The sequence below is a fragment of the Hermetia illucens genome, chromosome 2, assembly GCF_905115235.1.
Source record: "Hermetia illucens chromosome 2, iHerIll2.2.curated.20191125, whole genome shotgun sequence".
Lineage (NCBI taxonomy): Eukaryota > Metazoa > Arthropoda > Insecta > Diptera > Stratiomyidae > Hermetia > Hermetia illucens.
In genome coordinates this window covers 144,145,463-144,165,902 of record NC_051850.1, presented here as the reverse complement: position 1 = coordinate 144,165,902, position 20,440 = coordinate 144,145,463, and the positions used below count along the sequence as shown (strand labels likewise).

The 20,440-nt window shown below is 42.1% G+C and overlaps 1 protein-coding gene across 1 annotated transcript; it reads left to right on the top strand.

Annotated features, from left to right (window-relative positions):
• Positions 1-1,408: 1,408 nt before the first annotated feature.
• Positions 1,409-17,931, top strand: LOC119650072 (coatomer subunit zeta-1). Its single transcript, XM_038052570.1, has 4 exons — positions 1,409-1,569; positions 1,681-2,060; positions 8,533-8,623; positions 17,770-17,931. Exons 1-4 carry the CDS (start codon positions 1,552-1,554, stop codon positions 17,815-17,817), a joined length of 537 nt encoding a protein of 178 aa, XP_037908498.1. The 5' UTR covers positions 1,409-1,551; the 3' UTR covers positions 17,818-17,931.
• The last annotated feature ends 2,509 nt before the right edge of the window (positions 17,932-20,440 follow it).

The window sequence follows — 20,440 nt, the reverse complement described above, 5'->3', positions numbered from 1 at the left end:
GTGTTTGCGGTGTTCTCTGCAGCGGGCGCAGTTGTTCCTGCTTTTCGCCTATTTTCTGTTGCTATTCATATCTGCCTGTAGTACGAGATTCGATCCAGGGGCTCCTCCAGCTCCTTTGCTGACGTTTTTCTGGAGAACGTTGCAGATCACATGCGCCTTACAACTGCAGCGCATTTCTTAATAAGTCTTTCCTCTTCGGATTTCGCAAGAACCGTCAACGTCCACTCCCACTCGGCTTATATTCGAAGCCATTTGATCTGTTTCAGCCGTTTCCATTGGGCCTCTTTCCGCAACAACAGCACTGTGTGGTACTGTCTGGATTGCCGTCTCTGAGGTGCCGCATCACTTTGCGAGTCTTGGTATTTATTTGAGCATTTCAATGTTTCGTCGGGTATTTGAGACCTTTTTGCGTTCTTTGGGGCGGGGCGAGCGAGGCATTTTCGTGCTGCGTAGAAATGCAACTAAGCCTCATTTATGTCGTTTTTATTCTCCCTCAATAGCCCAAAGGTATAGCGATATTTTTGCCTTAGCGTTAAATTCGTCGGGAACCATTTATCCACCTGATCCAAGGTGATTATGGAATTCATCTTTTATAAAATAGTACTTGTTTGCTTTTGGTGCATTTATACTTATGGGCACTTTCCACACTTAGAACGTAATTAGTAAATTTTCTGGAAATAGAACAACATATTAATTTGAGGCTTTTTTTATTTAAAAGGTAAAGAATGAAATAAAAATAAAAAAGGAAATTGTATCTGGTTATTGTTGGTGTGAGACTTAATCCAATTTCAAATTCCTCCTGATATTTTTCACCTGAAACATCGAAAAAGGGACTTAATGCCAACAAAACTCAGAAATCTTAGTTATGGTCGTAATGACAAGCATTACAATCATTTTGATAAAAGATTTATTGAAATCGATTCCGTAGTTCCTGAGAAAAATGAGGAGAAGCTATGACAAACGTAGTTTCGAGATAAACGCATTCAAAGTTTGAGAAGATATTTATGACCATTCGGAATGTAAAACTTTGTTAAGTGCAGTAAATGTAGTTAAGAAAAGTCTAGAAAAAAAGAATCAAGCAAATCGAAGAATAATTTGACACGCAATCACAAAAAGTATCAGCAAAAATGTGGTGTCACAAACACAATTCCGGTTGTTTGGCTTGAATAAAATTTACTAATTTGCCTCTACAGACAAAAATGCAAAATGTAAAAAAAAACTGAGTGTAAAGTCCCTTAACGGCCAAACGTGGAAAAATGTACTTTTCACTTAAGGTACACATTTGCATTCATTGTCTGGTCTGAAAATTATAATGTTTTCTCGCATTCCAAAATCAGCACGCCATTGGAATATTTTTTATTGAAAAAGGTTCAGTGGGATTTAATTTATCTCAACTGGATTTTGGTTCCCCTAAGGTAAGCGTACTAGATCCAATATTAGTAGTAGATTAGTATTAAAACATACAATTACAATTGTGAATGGAAGAAAATAGTGAAACGTCAAAGCGTTACACGTCAGATGTCATATTGATACTAGTGACAAATCGCGAGAATGGACGGATCAACATTGGTACGTAAATTCCTCGGAAGTTACTAAAAATATTTATTATTTAAGTTCGAAAAGCAACTTGTGATTCATTTATGAATGTTCTCCTAAATTTTCGTTTGATTCCCTCCCCAGGAACCCACACTATTCATCATCAAAGGCATGTGCATCATGGATAATGATGGCAATCGGCTTTTGGCGAAATACTATGATAAAAACATCCTGCCAACAGTGAAGGAGCAGAAAACATTCGAAAAGAATCTCTTCAATAAGACCCACCGTTCGAACACAGAAATTATCATGCTGGACGGTCTGACCGTTGTTTACAAGAGTAATGTTGACTTGTTCTTCTACGTGATGGGAAGTACCCACGAGAACGAGTTGATCCTGCTGTCGGTGCTTAACTGCTTGTACGATTCAATTAGTTTGATCCTCAAGAAGAATGTGGAGAAGAAGACAGTCATGGAGAATTTGGAGATCATCATGCTGGCCTTTGATGAGATTTGCGATGGCGGGTGAGTATCCTATCGAATATCTTTTGAACAGTAGAAGAATGCTGTAATGTTGCATCGGGAGCTTAGGGATTATTGGTGGTTAATGGATTTTGATCCAGTATCTCCCCAAAACTGATAAGTGTCTCCTGTTCATTCTTTGGTGGTGAATTAGGCATTCACACTCAGACTGTGCTTCAGTTTCATTATCTTCACACTTAGTATTGTGCAAGTATAATAATAAACTCACAGCAGCGAGGCAAACATAGTATTTCGCAACGACTGGAATTCGAACCCAAAACGAGATTGAGAGGCTGACGCCCTACCCCACCAACCATCACGCGGTCTGATTAGGTCCTCTATGAGACTATCTGGTGGGCAGAGAGTTCCCCAATAATAAAAGGTTGAGAGCAGAAAATTTTTCTTTCTCCATATTTAGTTTTTCAAAGTTCATCGTTTCATCGTTGTGGGATCAGTTTTTCTCTGGACAAATCAGAGTAAAGTATGTCATCGTATTTAGTGCTGGATGTTCGTTTTGCCGAGAGAACCATGAGTCCGCTTCTATGTACAAAATGAAGCACCACACCAATTGGAAAGCAACTTTCTTCCACTTTTTGGCCAATTTTTTACCAAATAAGCACTGGCGGTTTCGCCCAGGTCATAGGCAACGAATCAGCCGCTGCATTAGTTCTGCATTGAGGGCAGGATGGCCGAAAGTGGTTTCCAGGAGGAGGGGAAGACGAGGAGTTTGCATAAGCTTAAACAGTAGCCATCCTTCCCTCAAACGAGGTCGGTTCTCATACCTACACTCCAAGAATGGGCACAAGTGGTCTCTCTTTCCGCCAAAGCATCATAGGATTCACGTGAACTTACAACTATAGGTAATGCAATGAACGCCAAAGTGTCGTATAGGTCCCAGGCCGAAACGTGGATTGGTACCCACGATGGAGCATAAAACCTGGGAAACGCCTCCTGAACCAACACCAACAGCTCTACTACCAAACCTTGGAGTTCTTGCTTAACAAAAAGCTGCAGACGGAGAAGGATGAAGACGAGTCTCCTGTCCGTAAAAACGTGTACCAACTGGTCCTTCAGGTTAGGGGTTGGGTAGGGCTGACCACTCTACACGGAAAATAACTTGTTACGAAGCCACAAAAGGAGCCTCAGATACTGGATGGATTTCCCAACGACGAACCCGGCAACGAAAACGAATGGATTAGTCAGGGATCGGTTTCCTGGACAAGAGCCACTACACTGTATATTATAGTGGCCATCCAGTAAACCATGTGCTCGGAATAGGTTTCTTAGTTAGCTAAAAAATGAAACCTACTGTTATCGGCTTTGAAAACATAAGCATTGGCTCCCATAGCTTATATGAGGATACGAAGGATAACGGACTGCGGATTATTCAATTAGCACTGTCGCAGGAAATGGTTGGATCTCTCCAAACGGGACCACTTTCATCACGTGTTGATTGAATGCGACCACCTTTCAGCCCTGATGAATGTCAGAACATATAGGGGGGCCAATATAGACTCGGATCACTATATCGTCTATAATGTTCCGTGCTCGAATAACAACACCGCCTAGAATCCCCTCTCACAATCAGTTGAGAGCTAACACCTATAAAGAGGAAATGGATGCTGCAATAACTGTAGTCAACATAGGTCCTGGAGATGAAGCATCAACAAATGATCTTCATAATCGCCTGAAGAACGTTATCATTGATGCGGCCACAAACATACTTGGCCCCAGCCGCAAGAAAAGAAGGATCGGCTGGTTCGACGATGAATGTAAGCTAGCAACGGAACGGAAGACATATTGAGGAATGTTGTATTCTCAAAGAATGCGGGCACGCGCGGAGACTCAACGCGAACTCTGTCGAGCGGAGAAGTGAAGAGAAGGAAGCCTGGGAGAACAAGTCTGTGGATTCGGTGGTCATCCTGCCGAGACGAAGAGAAAATTCTGATTTCCGACAGAATGCGCAAATTGGAGCGATGCAAATACTGCCACCACCAAGTATAGAAGAATCAGTCCGTGCAATTCATTGGCTTAAAAGCCATAAGTGGCCAGGAGCCGATGGAATTACAGCCGAACTGGTTAAATATGGGGGCAACCAACTACCCCAAGCGGTTCATCAACTAATGTTCAAGCTGTGGGCAGTGAATCAATGCATGACGTCTGGCAACAAGGCGTTATTTGTCCCATACATAAAAAGAAGGATATCAGCCAGTGCAGCAATTATAGAGGTATCACGTTGCTGAGTACCATTATAAGATATTCTCCGCTATCTTGCTAGGTCGGATAGTCCCATACGCCCAGAACATTATTGGCCCATACTAAAGAGGCTTCACTCTACGCAAATCAGCAACATATCAGTTTTTCTCTTTGCGGCAATCGATGGAAAACTGTTGGAAAATAGTCATCAGTTGCACCAGGCTTCGAGCGTCCGCTCAACTGCCTCGTAGAAAGTATTCTTCTTCAACTCAGCAGTCTCCTGTGTAGGGGCGTGAACGTTGATGAGGCTTATATTTCTAAATTTGTCTCGCAAACGCAGAGTGCATAGTTTTTCGCTTATGTTTTCAAAGCCGATAACAGTAGCTTTCATTTTTTTGCTGACTAAGAAACCTACTCCGAGCACATGGTTTACCGGATGGAGACTATAATATATGGTGTAGTGGCTCTTGTCCAGGAAACCGGTCCCTTTCCAACGCATCTCTTGCAATGCTGTTACATCAGCCTTATATTGGGACAGAGCCTATTTCAGCTTACAAAAATTTCCGCTCGAAACGTCTCATCATAGGAACAAAACTCTTACTGTACAAGACAATGATCTTGCCAGTCCTCATGTATTCCTCGGAGACCTGGGTTTTTACATGATATTAATGAGCAATGCCACCGTCTGTTTATGGATTAAAATCCAGCTGGAAAGTTTGCAGTAGGCGGATAACTTAATTCATATGGATGAGGATGATCCAACCCGGAACGCCTATAAGGACAATCTACGGTAGAAAAAAAAGTCGTGGCAGACCCTGGCTCAGATGGAGCGATGGTGTAGGTCAGAACGCCAGACAGCTTTCAGGGATATCGAATTGGTGGACCTCGGCTCAAAACCGAGATATCTGGAGATCTAAGGAATTAAAATGTAGCACCGTCTCCGTCGCTAGTAGTGATTATTTTATTCAGCATATATCGATATTTCGGGAACAACTTGTTCCCTTCTTGAGTGCACGGGTGTAGTACACATCCGTTGGTGGCAGTGGGATTTACATCGTGATTTGACGTCGGATACCAGTCGACTCAGCTGTGAATGACTTTATGAGCCAATTCGTTGTCTCCTACAGGGTACTGTAATCCTGTAGTGTAACTTTACGGCCTTGAATGAAGTGCTCTAACATATTTCAATATGATCCAATATGGATTGTTGTGCCACCGATTATTATTTCCGAGTTGTCACAATCTCGGTTGATGCGGAATTTTACCTAATACTAGCATTAAGTGCCAAGCATTTAGGCTCGGACCATCATACCTATTTAAAAGAAAAAGGGCGCTGGTGGTGGTGGCCGGTGGTATGTTAGTGAGAGAATCTATCAAGAACTCCCCGCAACATCGAGCACGTATGCAGAATGGTGTACTTCTGCATGGTTTGAACCAGACTGTGTGAAAGTTCAAGGACATCAGCTGTGAGGAGTTTAGATACAATACCTGTAGCTAACAATACATGAACTCCTCCGTCTCAGCAAATAGCTCCTCACCACAAAGCCATCTGTTCGACAAATGGTTGCCAAAGACAAGTCACGTGTTTACTGTGTATTGCCTTCGACTTCCTATCGTCGATCCGCTCTTGGTCTGACTTCATCAAATTCAGAGGATGGAAAGATCGATCCTTGAAGTTAAGTGGAGTCAGCCCTCAGTCTGCTTTACAAACAGCTAGCCAGATACGCTAGCTCTTTGCTGTAAAAATAAGCGCGTAGCGAGTCGACTTGACGGTGATATTATGCCGCCACATCAACCACGCCCCTACTTCCGATGTTGCGGGCAGGTTTATCCGCTCCACATAGTAGTCCGTATCCATCGCTGGACGTTTTCCAAATCGGTTTTCGTCCACGGCAATATTCAGAATGCATAAGCCAGTTCAGTGCGCCTATTTTATTCTTTCCCGAGAGATGCGATTTCAGTACCAGCTTTACATGTCGTAGGAATTCAAACAGCAGAGCATCCTTCAGATCACCAACTCGAGCATGAGTTCCTTGCAGAATTTCTAGGTACTTGTCTGTCTCGGTCATAGTTTGGATGTCGAGGTCACCAATGCTATGTCCGGCATGGGGCTCGTGATGACCTTTGCGGATGGCTCGAATTCCGCACTTGTCTAATCCAAACTCCATCCGAATATCACGACTGTACATGTCTACTATTCGGAACAGACTTCTAAGATGGTCATCAGTACCAGCATACAACTTGTTGTCATCTAAGCACGTCTGTCAAGTGCCAGCTCGCACTTAGCACGTAAGCCATATTTTATTGTGAAACCATTTCCGCTGGCATCATTCAGTAGCCATGGAAGCGAGTTTAGTGCTATGCAAAACTAGAGGGGACTCAACGAATCCCCCTGGAAGATGCCTCTCTGTATACGGATAGACTCTGAGGTATTGGCACCTTCAAATGAATGCACTGATAAGGTGGTATGCCACCCTTCCATACTTTTAGCCAAAAATTTTATTAGTTTCAGATCAATGCGATACAGATGTAGGACGTCGATAAGCCAGGTATGCGGGACGCTATCGAAAGCCTTGGCATAATCGATATAGCAATTAAAGAGGCTTCTTTGGGCTCTAGTTGCTTGTCCTACAACTACCTAGTCGGTAACGAGTTGCTCTTTGCAACCCCTTGACTCAAATCGTTGGTCTCGAAGTGCGCATTGACCCTTCCGCTAATAATGGACGTTATGAATTTGTATAGGGTTGGTAAGCAAGTAATCAGTCTTGTATCCGGGGAGTCCTACAACGTGTCCTTTATGGGGCAAGGTAGGTAATTCCCGCAGTGAGGAAAGGTGGAAATTCCTCCAGGCGATTCATGACCTAATTTATACTGTGTGCCAACCGACAAAGTATGCTGGTAAATTTCTTATACCAGAAATTCTGCACCCGATCCAGTCCAGGGCCCATTCAGATCTTCGAGTTGCTCATCGCTCGGCGAACTTTCTCTTCGGTTCCGCAAAATTTATGACCCGCATAGTGGCATGGCGGGTGCCTTCGGCAGTGATTCACTCAGCATGCGGGGCGGGTAACCCAAAAGTCCATCCCAATATTCTTTCGCTTCCGTCACCGAAAAGTGTACTCTCCGGACGCTTTGTTGGGATTCGTTGAGTGATCTAAAAAAACTGCGCTGGTTCTTCGCATAGGTTGTGTTCTAAACATGTCTGGAGTGACTTTCGCTATACCGTTGTAACCGCCTCCATATGATCAACAGTGTATACTTTAGTGTGTCCAGAATTTTAACTACGGGTGTTTCACTGGGGGTGGCATGGTTCCTGTAAACCCTTTGCACTTTATTTTTCACCCGTCTGCTGGCATTGCCAGTACTGATTTGAATGAGCCTAGCAATGTCCTGCCTTAGTTTGTCCCGCTGACGTTCCAGACGAATTTTCCATGGTGGATTTCCTTGGTCACTCAAACCAATAACGCGAAAGCGAATCTTCTGACCGTGCAATGTGACAGCCGTAACTGCACCACAATACACAAGTGATTGTAGTTGCAGCAGCGATATATACGCATACAGTTGAGATGCGATCTCATCATTGATTTGAGATAGAATTCTCGGAGTTGCTGGAGATGCATAGAGCTTCGGAATACCTGGTCTATGCAAAGGATCAGTTTCCGAGAATTCTATACGTGCTTTTTGGAATTCGCCCGGAGCGGAGATTCCAGACGGACGATGAAGGAGAGTGCTTCGGCGAGTATTGAAACTGCTGCCTGCATTGCGATGTGGTGTTGTTGCTGCCGCCCCCTCTGCCCCCATCGACTCTCGGTCACCAGTTCCATATTGGTCTGCGACCCGCTGCACAGTCACGTGCGCGAATTGCGGGAAACGGTCGACGAATCTCTGGTACAAAAAGGGGTGGTAAGATGTTCTACCCGCCCTCGCCGTTATTTCGCAGTAGGAGCGTTCACTTCATCCGCTGTCCACGCGAACCTGCTAAAGTGGTCGGTATTATTCTTGAGCACCTGATACGGTGTATGTATCAAGCGATTGAAAATTGATCGAATTGGGTCTCACAGTGTAAAAAAGCCAACTTGAAGTTATACAGTTTAAATTATAAATGGCATAAGATATGGTATAACCTTCACTAAAAGCAATCCGCGCCGCAAAAATTACTGTTCACTTTCTATTTTACTACAGACTATCGCTCTTATTAGAAAACTGTATAAATGTTGCAATATATAATATCGTATATATCTTAACGAATTAAATTTCAATTCTATCCCTTTTTTGACAGAATTATTCTCGATGCTGACCCGTCTTCTGTGGTGAAAAGAGTAGATCTACGAAATGACGACATCCCAATTGGAGAGCAAACAGTTGCGCAGGTAAATATTCCCAAATTACTGAATTTTTTGTCTTTTCTGATTTTTTCGATTGAAGCTCATTGAGTTTATGCTGCAACTTCCGCACGCTCAATAGAATAAAATCTCAAGATATTCAGCAAATATATATCTGGTGAACAATTTTTAGTGTTCGGTTATCAACCTTCGGTAAGAAATGTAGTGCCTTGGAGATTTCGCAAGATTCAAGCTTATCAAAAGCAAGAAGCTGAAAAAATGAAGATAAATGAATAGATTCCTTTGTTCGACTTCGTAATGATGTCTGTAAGTAACAATGCCCTTAAGCAGCAAGCATGGAGATTCCCACACAGATTTTTAACCGTGATATCCTACTTACATCAACGGTATGCGATGAGAGTGAATACATGAACATTACACACTTTACATTCATGAATCACATACTCGTATCTTAGCTTTGATGGCGGCGCGTTGTGATTGGGGTTTTTTCCCCAACATTTAGCAGCTGCAAATTTGAATAGGAAAACTAATTAGTGGTTGATCACAATAAAATTTTTGCCACTTCTTATTTTGGTGCTTTTATAACATTTCGATACAAATCAGGATAAAAATGTTCGGCACCTCTTCGCTGAGAGCTATACTTATTCAGAAAATGTAAAATATGCTGAACAAGGGAGCGCTGGACTCCCGCAATAGCCATAATGCCTTATAATTTTATCTGCTCTTTAATTTGAAAAATAAATACATCTTCACTTCTAAAAAGCTCAAAAGCGTTGAATGTCGGCTTTTCGATCGCGTTGCCTAGGGTTTGAATCTGGTTCATTGACTTCGTTGAATTATTCATTCAATTGAACCACGGTCCCATCTTAAATCAAATGGGGCAAAGAATGTCAGTATGAAAAACAGATTGTATTGATGTCCTATAATCTACAATAAGAAGGAGTGAACATATATATATAAACTGTGCTCACTTTGTTTTTTCTAATCGTTTTCTTTTTCTTCATCCTTTTTCCCGTTCATAAGCAGGGTCGGCTCGTCGTGATCGGTTTCGTCATTTGGCTCTATCGAATGGCTGATCTGGGTGCAATCTCGAAACTTTTAAATCCCCATCCAGCGTATCAAGCCGTCGTTGTTTCGGCCTGTCTTTTGGTCGTTTACCATCGACTTCGATGTTCAGACCAATCTTGGCAAGTGAATTCTCGTTAACACGACTTGTGTGACCATACCATCGTGGACGCCTGTCTCGCAACTTCTCCACGATCGGTGCAACCCTATAACGACCGCGAATATCCTCATTTTGGATGTGATCAAAACGTGTGACGCCACTAGTCCAACGTAACATCTTGGTCTCCACCACCGCAAGACGTTGTTCATTGTCTTTTATAGTCGGCCAACACTCAGAACCACTTTGTTTTTTTTTGTTTTTTCTAATAATCCCTGCATAACTACTTTATTTTCTACTTATTTTCTCTTGTTTGGTGCGTTTTATTTTGAAATCTTGCAATTCGGCTTCAAAGTTTTTTTTAGTGCAGATTATTTTGGTATCAGCTTTACGATGCAAAGCTCAAAAATATCTAATCGGCTTTTTGCCTGAGATATTATTTCCAGGAAATATATTATTCGCTCTACTTCGTTGGTGATATATGACTGAACCATTTTTCAAGACTTCTGGATTAACCGCTCCTGAGGCATTTAAGTGGTAGATTATGGTAAATTACGAACCGATATCAGCTTTAGTGATTATTATCATCGAGTACAAATGAGCTTTAAATTGCAATTTCAAATAATTTGAAAAGAAAGTCATGCAAGCTGTGATATAAATCGCTGTTGTTATGTTTATTTTGCTAAATAGACTCAACTCGTGATCTCAGACCAAAAGAAAAGTGAAGATTGTTTATTCGATATTAGAACATGAGCTAAGCAAATGTTCTCCGATAATATTTTCTGATACGAAAGAGTTGGTTCTAATGCATGTTGTTAGCAAAAATTATTGAGGCGTAACTGTTGCTGATATTAATAAAGTAGAAATGTTGCAGCAATCAATTCGGGTTTGCTGGAGAGGTCTGGATTTCTGTTTCAAATAAATCAAATAATACGTCTGTGTCTCCAGACATTCCGATGGCGCGTCCTGGCCTACGCCATCGCTCCATCTAAGGCAGGATCTGCCACGTCTTTTTTTCTACTATAGATACAGGGTTGGATGATCCTCACTTATATGGATTAAATGATCACCCACTGTGACCTATTTAGCCGGCCAAAACTTCTTCAGAGGATTCTTATCTCGAATGCGGTCGGGAGTTCGCAATTAGAAAAAATGCTAAGAACCCAAGTTCCCGAGGAATACCTGAGGACTGGCAAGATCATTGTCTTGTACAGTAAGAGCTCTGAGCCCATGGTGAGGCGTTTCGAGCGAAATAATTTTAGGGTTTTGTTTGATTTTTACCCACTAAAATCACCCCCTACTCCCCCCCTACCTCGTGTAACCACCTTTAGGTATTACATCACAGCGCGGAGTTAGCTTACTTTAGCTAGATCTCCTTCCGTTTGCCCGCGGGGTTCGTAACCGCACCTTCCTCACATCTGCTTTTCGCAGTTTATCTTGGATTACTGCGATCATGGAATTGATCGCATCTCAGTCGTCTTGACAAGCTACCATTCTCCGGACAAAATTTTCCGGTCATAACACTTCACCTAGAGTTTCCTCTAGGTTCCTCCTTTCTTCAACGAACCTAGGACATTGGAAGAATACTGGGACCCCGTCGCAGTTTGGACAATTAGGCGAGGTATCCAATTTAAACCTGTACAGGTATTGACGGTATCCTCCATGGCCGGTGAGAAACTAAGTGAGATTATAATCGATCTCCCCTAACTTTCTCTCCAGCCACTTCCCGATGGAAGGGATCAAGTTGTAAGTCCAACGACGCTTTTTGACTGGTCCCATCGCTGTTGCCATCTGCTTATGGATCTCTCTCTTTCGGCTTTTTTCACCTGCGATAAGTGAGAGATGTACTTGGTGTTATAAATGTTCATCATTTCGGTTGCCAGGATGTCAATCGGCATCATTCCCGAGATGACGAACGCTGCATCATCTGAGACAGCGCTGAAGGCAGAACACACCCTTAAGGCTGTTCTTTTGCAAATTGTACTCAGTTTCTGTGCATTGCTTAAAACATGTAGCGCTTTTCCCCAAACTCCGTCAGAATTTGATCGCACATTTCTTCGGCTTGTATCTTTTTGATCATCACTAGATTTTCCTATGTTTTTTGTGCCCTTTTTTTGCAAATCGCTTTGTTACCTCCGAATTTCTGCGCTGTAATTCATCGGTAGGTTATGGGACTCTTCTATGTATTGACCTTTTTTCCTGTTCCACGTATATTGTGTTGCATTCTGAACGAGAAATTTTGTAAATCTCTCTTTTTTCAGTTTCTTCTTTTTGATCTTTGATGGTCTCATTCTTATTCCTCGATTGTTGTGATTGTGAGTATTTCTAGTTCCTAAAGTACATTTTTATGTTTACTGTCACCTGTGAGTGCGTTATTGTAATCCATTTACGACTCGATTCCATATTCTGTTTTTCATTAATGTCAAGAGCTGCCGATTGTTGATTACGTCTCTCTGCTATCAGTTCTTTACTGTAGCTACCAGAATGTTCGTTCATTCCCCATTGAAAAGGGCTTCAATCACTCTATTTATCGTTGTACTGTATGCAAACATTTTCTAGTGACAGTCGTAGTTTGAACTGTTTAGGATGGGCCGCTGGGTCTATATTGCCTTTTTGTAGATGTCGTTATTGCTGTTTTTCAGGAGAAAATCTTGTTAAAACCAGTTTACCGTTTATTTCCTTTTTTGTAAGGAGTTGGAAATCTTGAAAACAATCTGGACACATCAGAGTGTAGGATTTTTCTTCATTAAAACCGCCTCCGACTGCTCTTTCTCCGTGGTACCACCAGTAGGTATTATGGTACATTACGGGGTGGAATTATTGGATGGATTGGATTGTTGCGACCATGGAGTTGATTGTCTTCCTGACAAGCTAACATTTTCCGGAAAATATTTTCCGGTAATAGCATTTCATCTAGAAGTGCCTCTGGGTTTCTTCTTTTTTCCACGAATGTTGGACAATGCAAGAATACGTGTGCTAAGGCCGCCGGAAACTCATCGTAGTTTGGACTCACTCAAGTGAGGTGTTCAATTTAAACCTATAGATGTACTGACGGTACCCTCCCGTGACCTGTGAGAAACTGGGTGAAATTATAATTCAACCTCGATAATAGGATCAACCTGTAAGTACAACGACCATTTTCTGACTGGTCCCATCGGGAGAGATAGACCTGACGTTATATATTTTCACCATCTCGTTTGCCAAGATGCCAATTATTTCCGAGGTAAAGGACACGGCCTCATCTGAAATGGACCTAAAGGCAGAACACACCTTTAGGGCTGCTCCTCTGTAGATAGCACTCAGTTTATGTGCGTTATCTAAATCATGCAGCGCCTGTCCCCAAACTGGGACTACATACAGCAAGATGGAACTTACCACCATGTCTATAAGCAGCCTGCAAGTATGCTGTGGCTCTCCTACATTTGGCATCATCTCTGTTAAAGCCATTCCCATGGTGGAGGTAGGTAGGTCGGTATCAGTGGACGCTTCAAGGAGCCCACCCCCGCTGTGGCGTGTAGCTAAATAACTCTCTGAGGTCCCCAAGGAATGGTTTACCTATTGTCCGTAACCAAATCCTTCTTGACTTGGCACAGGTGGTGAGCCTTCGCCATCTGAGGTCAGCGGTGCGAGTAGATTCCACTCTTGACAGTCGCCAGCGGGACAAAGACTGTATTCGCCGAAGGACTGCCAAAAGCAGAGCTCCGCCTGGCCAGTCCGTCAGTCCACTCATCCCTCTCCATGTTCCGGAACCGAAAGGAGGGTGCCACTCAGATTGTTCAGCGCATTTCGGCGTTGCCCCACTAGTCTGGAGGATCTCGCCGCTGGCCCCTTGGCTATCAGTCAGGATGGCTATGTTACGCTTGGGGGTTCAGATCATGCCCCAACCATTGACATCTGCTTGGAATAGACTGGCGAAACCAGGGAGAGCATATGACTTGGAAAAACTGCGTGTATTCAAGGAATGTGCCGCACCTACTCCACAGATCGTCGTGGTAGATGCTTTTCCGCAAGTATACTCTATCTGTTGCTTAAAATTGACTTTTGCATCTGTCATCACTTTCAAGTGTTTGCTGTTCGGCTTGGAAGTGAATATTGGGGGGTGATATTTGGGAATTATATAATGCGACTATAAAACCATGAGATCTCCTTTATGGGTCCTTCGGACTTTGCTGACATTTTTGCCTAGGTTTCTTAGATCGAAGTCAGTTTTGTCCATTTTCAGTATCGCCGCGTAAGTACTATTGCTTCTGGGCGAATTCGCATCTTTGGTTTCTTCGTTCTCTTGTTGCTTACAACTTTAGTCCATCCATCGTTTTTCCCCATTGAGTGTCGTTTCGTTACCCGACATTTCCCCTTGAGATACATGTTTTCTCTCTTCTGAACTTTTAGTTTCATTGTTGGGCTAGTCAGAATGCTTTTTTCTTTGAGACGCCTGTTAATTCTCTGAGGAGTCCCCTTCTTTATCTTGCATTCTTTCACTTGGTCAGGAGTTGGTAGCTGTAGTACTTGGTGTTAATTGGGTCGCTTGTAATACTATTGGGATAGCAGGTTTCGATTTTTTCTTAGGCCTCTTCCTTGTTGATGAACTGTGTCCTGATGATGTTGTCTTTGATGAATTCAAACAAATGAACTATTTTAGCTCCGAGTTGCATGGAAGGTAGTTCTGTCGTAACCGGGCTCTGTTTTTGGTGAGTCTTGGCCGGATTATTCTTTTTATAGACTCGTTCACAATTATTATTTACTGAGCTTTCATGGACTTTCTCTTTGATCGCCGTTAATATTGGAAGAGATTTCAAAATTTTTCGATTACACTCCGGTCGTGACGACCCATTTCTGCCGTTGAGTTTTCGTGGTCGTAATAGTTCTTTTGCTTGGGAAAAAAATATTAAATGAAAATTGGCCGCTATGTAGTTCTGGGAGAGACGAAATCATAGAAGTGATTGTAATTTCAACTCAAAACTTCCTGCTGCATTTAATTAAGTTCGCAGAAAGTATTTTGAACAGGTCATGTTAGTTAAACGCCTGCAATGCCCTCACACCCGAGCCATTTGAAAGTACACATGAAATAATCGTAAGCAAATAGAACGACATCTCACCGCGCTCGTCGAAGCGGGCTTTGGGAACGCTGAATGGAACACGGCTATTGACATGAAATGTGGTGATAAGGTGGGGATTGTAAATCCCCATGCATGCGGTGAGAAACATCGTCCTACGTTGAGTTTAAAGGGGAGGGGGGGGGGGGAGAGTCCCCATATATGAGAAAAGGGGGTTTGAATTTTTTCATCTCGGCATGATCACTGGAAAAAAGAGTAGATTGTTCCGAAGTTTTTAAGTTATTATTATTGTTATTGGCGTTGCGAAGGGAATGTAAAGAAGGTTCGGGATCAAAGAGGCTGTCAGTTCTTTCATGGGTTTGGGGTTATATTGTAACGAGTGTACTATATCGTATCATGCACGGGTTTCGCCTACCAGAAAAAGTGGCACGAATGACCGGACTACCGATGACTAAGCCTGAATCCCATGTAAAGGTGCTTGGCGAACTAAAGCAATGCTTTGAAACGAACTGCAGATTAAAGCCCCATGCTTTTCAATGGTGAGTAATTACACCATGTGGTTTATCAACTTGTCTACAAGGGGGGGGGGGATTGCGAATCAATGCCTGACGACTGTCAAAGAGGCATTATCTGTCTCATACATAAAAAGGGAGATATCACGCAGTGCAGCAATTATAGAGGTATCACGTTGCTGAGTACCTTCTATAAGATATTCTCCGCTATCTTGCTAGGTCGGATAACCCTATACGCTCAGAACATTATTTTCCTATACCAAAGAGGCTTCACTCCAGGTAAATCAGCGGCAAATAAGATTTTCTCTCTGCGGCAAGCGATATAAAAACGGTTGGAATACATCAGTTGCACCATCTTTTCATCGATTTCACCGACGAAATTGATAAGACTGACTAGGCTGACCCTGACCAAAGTACGAGATCAGATAAAAGCAGTAGGATCACTCTTAAGACCATTCTACATCAACAAAGGTCTACAACGAGGGGATGCCCTATCATGCGTCCTCTTTAACCTTGCAATGGAGAAAGTGATCCATGATGCTGAAGTAAATGCAAGAGGTACGATGATCTTTAAGTCCACCCTATGGTCGACATCATGGGAAGAACAACCCGAGACGTACAAACTGCCTTCATCCAGATCGAGCAGCCGGCGTGAGATTTTGGCCTGCACATCAATAAAGACAAGACAACGTCAGCACCAAAAACCAACCAACCAAAAACATCAAACCGTACTGGTCAAACAGGAAGAACAAAGATAGGAGACTACAACTTTGAGACCGTTCTCCTATCTAGGGTCGAAAATTACAACCGATAACAGCTACGATGCGTACGGTTGTTGGCAGCCAACAGAGCTTATTTCAGCTTACAAAAACTGTTCCGCTCGAAATGTCTCACCATAGGTTCAAAGCTCTTACTGTACAAGACAATGATCTTGCCAGTATTCCTCGAAGACTTGGGTTCTTAACAAGAAAAATTGCGAACTCTTGGCCGCGTTCGAGAGAAGAATCCTCCGAAGAATTTTTGCCTACATGAGGATGAACGATTCCGTAGCCTACATAACGATGAAATCTATGATCGATATCAAGACCGTCAGGTTGTGGATAAAATTCAACTAAATAGGTTACGGTGGGCGGGTCACTTAATTCGTATGGATGAGGATGATCAAGCCCGGAAAGTCTATAAGGGCAATATTTATGATAGAAAATCGGATACCGGTTGTTGCGTCGTTGATGATGATGATGATGCTTTTCAACCTAGTTCTTGAATATGTTATCCGGAAATTGGAGTTAGGTACCACGGGAACATTGCTCTACAAATCTTCGCAAATACTGGGATTCTCTGTCGACATGAGCATCGTGGCACGTTTAATTCGAAACGCCAAGAAGTATTCCTACAACTAAATGAAGCAGCGCAAGAAGTCGGCTTAAGGATTAATGAGAAGAAAACAAAATTCTTGATCCAATCAAGGAGACAGTCGCGAATGCGACAAAATCTGACAATGGGTGACTTCAATTTCATTTCAGGAGTAAACATAGCGAAGGATAGTAAGGATGGTGAGTAATTATGGCCAACAAATCATACTACTCAGTCCTACGGATAATGTAAAAAGTAAAGTAAAAGGATGTATAGGAAAAATAAGCTGCGAATTTACAAAATCATAATGCCTGTGCTACTGTACGGCTCTGACATGGACTCGAACGCAGACTTTAGAAAGTCCATCGACACATTCGAACGTAAAGTTCTACGTCGAATGCTTGGACCAGTAAAAGATGGAGTTGACTGGCGAATTAGATGCAACCATGACATGTACCAGGTTTATGACGACCCAGCAGCCATCGGTGGTGGTAAAACTACGAAAATTGCAGTGGGCCGGTCACGTAGAAAGGATGAACGACAACAATACCCAACAGGATATTCAAAGGCACATCCGAAGGATGCCGCCCAGTGGGAAGACCACGCAAACGGTGGAAGGATGAGGCCAGGAAAAAAGCTGCTGGAGGACGCGATCAAAGGATCCAGATTGCTGGAGGAAGTCTCCATATGGTTGGAGGAGTCTACCCTGGTGGCCAAGGGCCAATTTGGCTAGCCGCGCCATTAAATAAGAAGAAGAATTAGTTGGCGTTTTCGGCCTTACATTGTTTGGAGGGTGGAGGCGCAAGAACTCATTGTACATTAATGTAGACTCAGTAAACTATGAACTGTTTTTGCTTTGCTCCTCTCATTCAATCCCCATCGAATGCTTGATTTGAGAATTTCTTATTTTTTAAATTTGACAGATTTGAACTGTTCATCTTCAATTAAGCTTCTCGTTTTTATCTCCACAAAGGTTCAAGAATGCTTTGTTTACACAACAATCCACCGAAATTACATACATATTGTCTTATCTATAATTGAAGCTATAACAATTATGGTAATATTTCAACGAATTCTTTTCTTTTCTTGCAGGTTTTACAGTCAGCGAGAGAACAACTGAAATGGTCGCTATTAAAGTGATTCATAGTATTTTTCCTGCAATACATTCGATTTTATTATTTGATTAGTTGCCGTTTCCAATATTGATAAGATTACATGCGGAATATATATAATATCTTTATGATACAAAATGAATTAGCTAAATTTCTTTTAAGAATTTTTATGCAGGGTAAGAATCTGATAAAATCGAACCAAGAAGAGCTACAAAAATTTGCTTCAATAATTGCAAGAGCAATTATAAGGCACCCAAAATGAATAGCCTTAATTAAAAGTACATAACGCTATCGGATTTGACGTACATAGCAACATATTCCGGACGAGTTACCCAAATGCCAATTCCTGCCATATTCTCCTCCCTTGCAGTTTATTAACTACTTTCTAGCAATGATTTAATCGTGTTAACAAACAACCTGAAAACATCGGATAAACAATCAAAATACACGAAAAAAGGTGGTCACGAGATAATGAAATGAAACATACATTGTAGCAGCAAGCACTCGACTGCCTTGGTCTTATCGTCATCATCTAGACTTTCAATTGCCTCGTTAATAACAAATGATAACGCGTGGGATTATGGGCGTTTGCTAGACGTGGATATATAGCTTATTCACACCTTAACATTGCAGGGAATACCGATGACAATGTGCAGACGCTGTGCCCGATTGCAAACGTATCAATTTGCAGATCAGTTCTTATCCTGGCACAGCTTTTTCGTGCAATGACATAGGTTTTTTTGACACCAGATAAGCGATCCTATTGTTTGATTGGGAATGCGGGCAGTATGACAAATCGTGCTGATTTCACATGAATTCATTGGGCTGTCACGGGATCGGTGATATTTTGAATACTATCTTTATATAATTGTGTGGATATGATAAAAGTTGCACCAGAATTTTTAACTTTGGTCTTGGATTTTGGTCGAAAACACCAATCGAGCAATATGGATAGATATGAACAGACAAACGCATAGATTTGTCATAGATTAAAGTGCACACCGAATTAATTATTAAGATAAATCTACCTTTTCCGCTACTTGAATATCCAGGTAATGAAAATATGTTTACTGCATTTTTGAAGGTAAATATGTTATTTCCGCTGGCCGCTTCCCAGTAATATTGAATTGATTGTTTATTGACATAGTTGGGTGTCTCACCTGTGGAATGCGGAATAAATATATTTGTAATACGAGTACAATGGTAAAACCGGTCTTTTTGGGTGGTAAACTGTTTGACGGCATTGACCATTGACTTAATCGAATTCCACAACCTGTTTGTTTCCATTTAAATTTCAGCTGAAATCGAAATCTAGTAGCTCTTATCTGGTAAGGATTGAGTCATAAATAGAACAACAGCTTTGACCCAAAATGATCAGTAGTGAAAAATCACAAGTTTCAAAATGGACAGTCCTTGTATGCCTGCCAATAATTCTGTCTGTAGCAGATTTTGAAGGCCTTACTAGTCAGCTTTCTGAGGTTGGACAGATCTTTATTCCACAATGCCTTTGACAGAGCTCCTACCTTTTACTCTGGTTTGTCTGTCGGGCCAAAATTATTATTTCTTCTTGACAAGGTGACCAAACTTTCTCCAGCCGATCTTCCTGGGAACTCTGGAAAGGCTGGACAGATCTAGAGAAAGATATAAATTGAAAAGTATCCAACTGTGATCTGAAAAGGATCTCTGGTGAGATACTTTCCAGTTTTCCATCCTGAAAGTCGCGTTGTCATTAGTAGGGTGATATCACGGAACTTTTTCCAACCGTCACAGCTTCCGAGCTTGGAAAATGGAAGGTTGGTGTACTGCCCTGTTACACATCGATTGGTTTGTCTTGATAATAAGGTCAAGTCACCTCTTTCGTTTAGTTCCGAGCTGCCCCAAAGCATATGCCTTGCATTGGTCTAAAAACTGCTATTGCTTGGGCCGGACCAGAATCACCCCTTTGCACCAGATTTTTGCTTTCCAGAGCCCAGCTGCGTATGGTAGGGCGGTGGAGTGCCTCAAATCAAGGGGTTTTCTCGTCCCCGTCTTTCTCAAAAGGTTTGGACATATAGAACACTTGCATGGTTAGAGAAACTGACGACCACATAATTTTCAAGTCTAAGGACTATGCCCGGTTTCGGGTTAAGGGTGGACGATATAATAAGTTTTTTAACTTTCAACAAATCTTTTTGAGTACATGTTTGCATGATTGATGCCATTTTATATTTCTTTGAGGAGGCTAGAGTCAGATTGAAATACATATATAGTTTCAGTTTCTTCGCGGCACGGCATTTCCTGCATCCTTGTTCTTTTCTCTTCCATTGATGATAATTACTCCTCGGCGCCCCAATGTTTCACAATGGTTTGTAGAGTTGCGAAAAAGTACCTAATCCACACGGTGTCAGATAACTTCAAATTATCGACCAGGCTCTATGTGTTCGTGCGTCAAGTTGCTACCGGCTTTCTGGTTTAGGCTGGGGGCCTTTCGGATGGAGGATGCAGACAACCTCTTATTTCACCCGAAGGAATACTAAATCTTGGTTTTCCGGACCTCAACCACCCTTGATTCTACAATGTGTCCTGTTTTTTTTTGTTTTCTCGGAACTTCTCTTTTTGTATACTAAACCTTTTAATGCATCCTGGTCATCATCATAAACTACGATAACGAC

Excerpts from the sequence above, each read along its gene's own strand:
- LOC119650072 (XM_038052570.1), top strand. Across the intron at positions 2,061-8,532 it reads GATGAGATTTGCGATGGCGG|AATTATTCTCGATGCTGACC; the intron begins GTGAGTATCCTA and ends CTTTTTTGACAG. Across the intron at positions 8,624-17,769 it reads GAGAGCAAACAGTTGCGCAG|GTTTTACAGTCAGCGAGAGA; the intron begins GTAAATATTCCC and ends CTTTTCTTGCAG.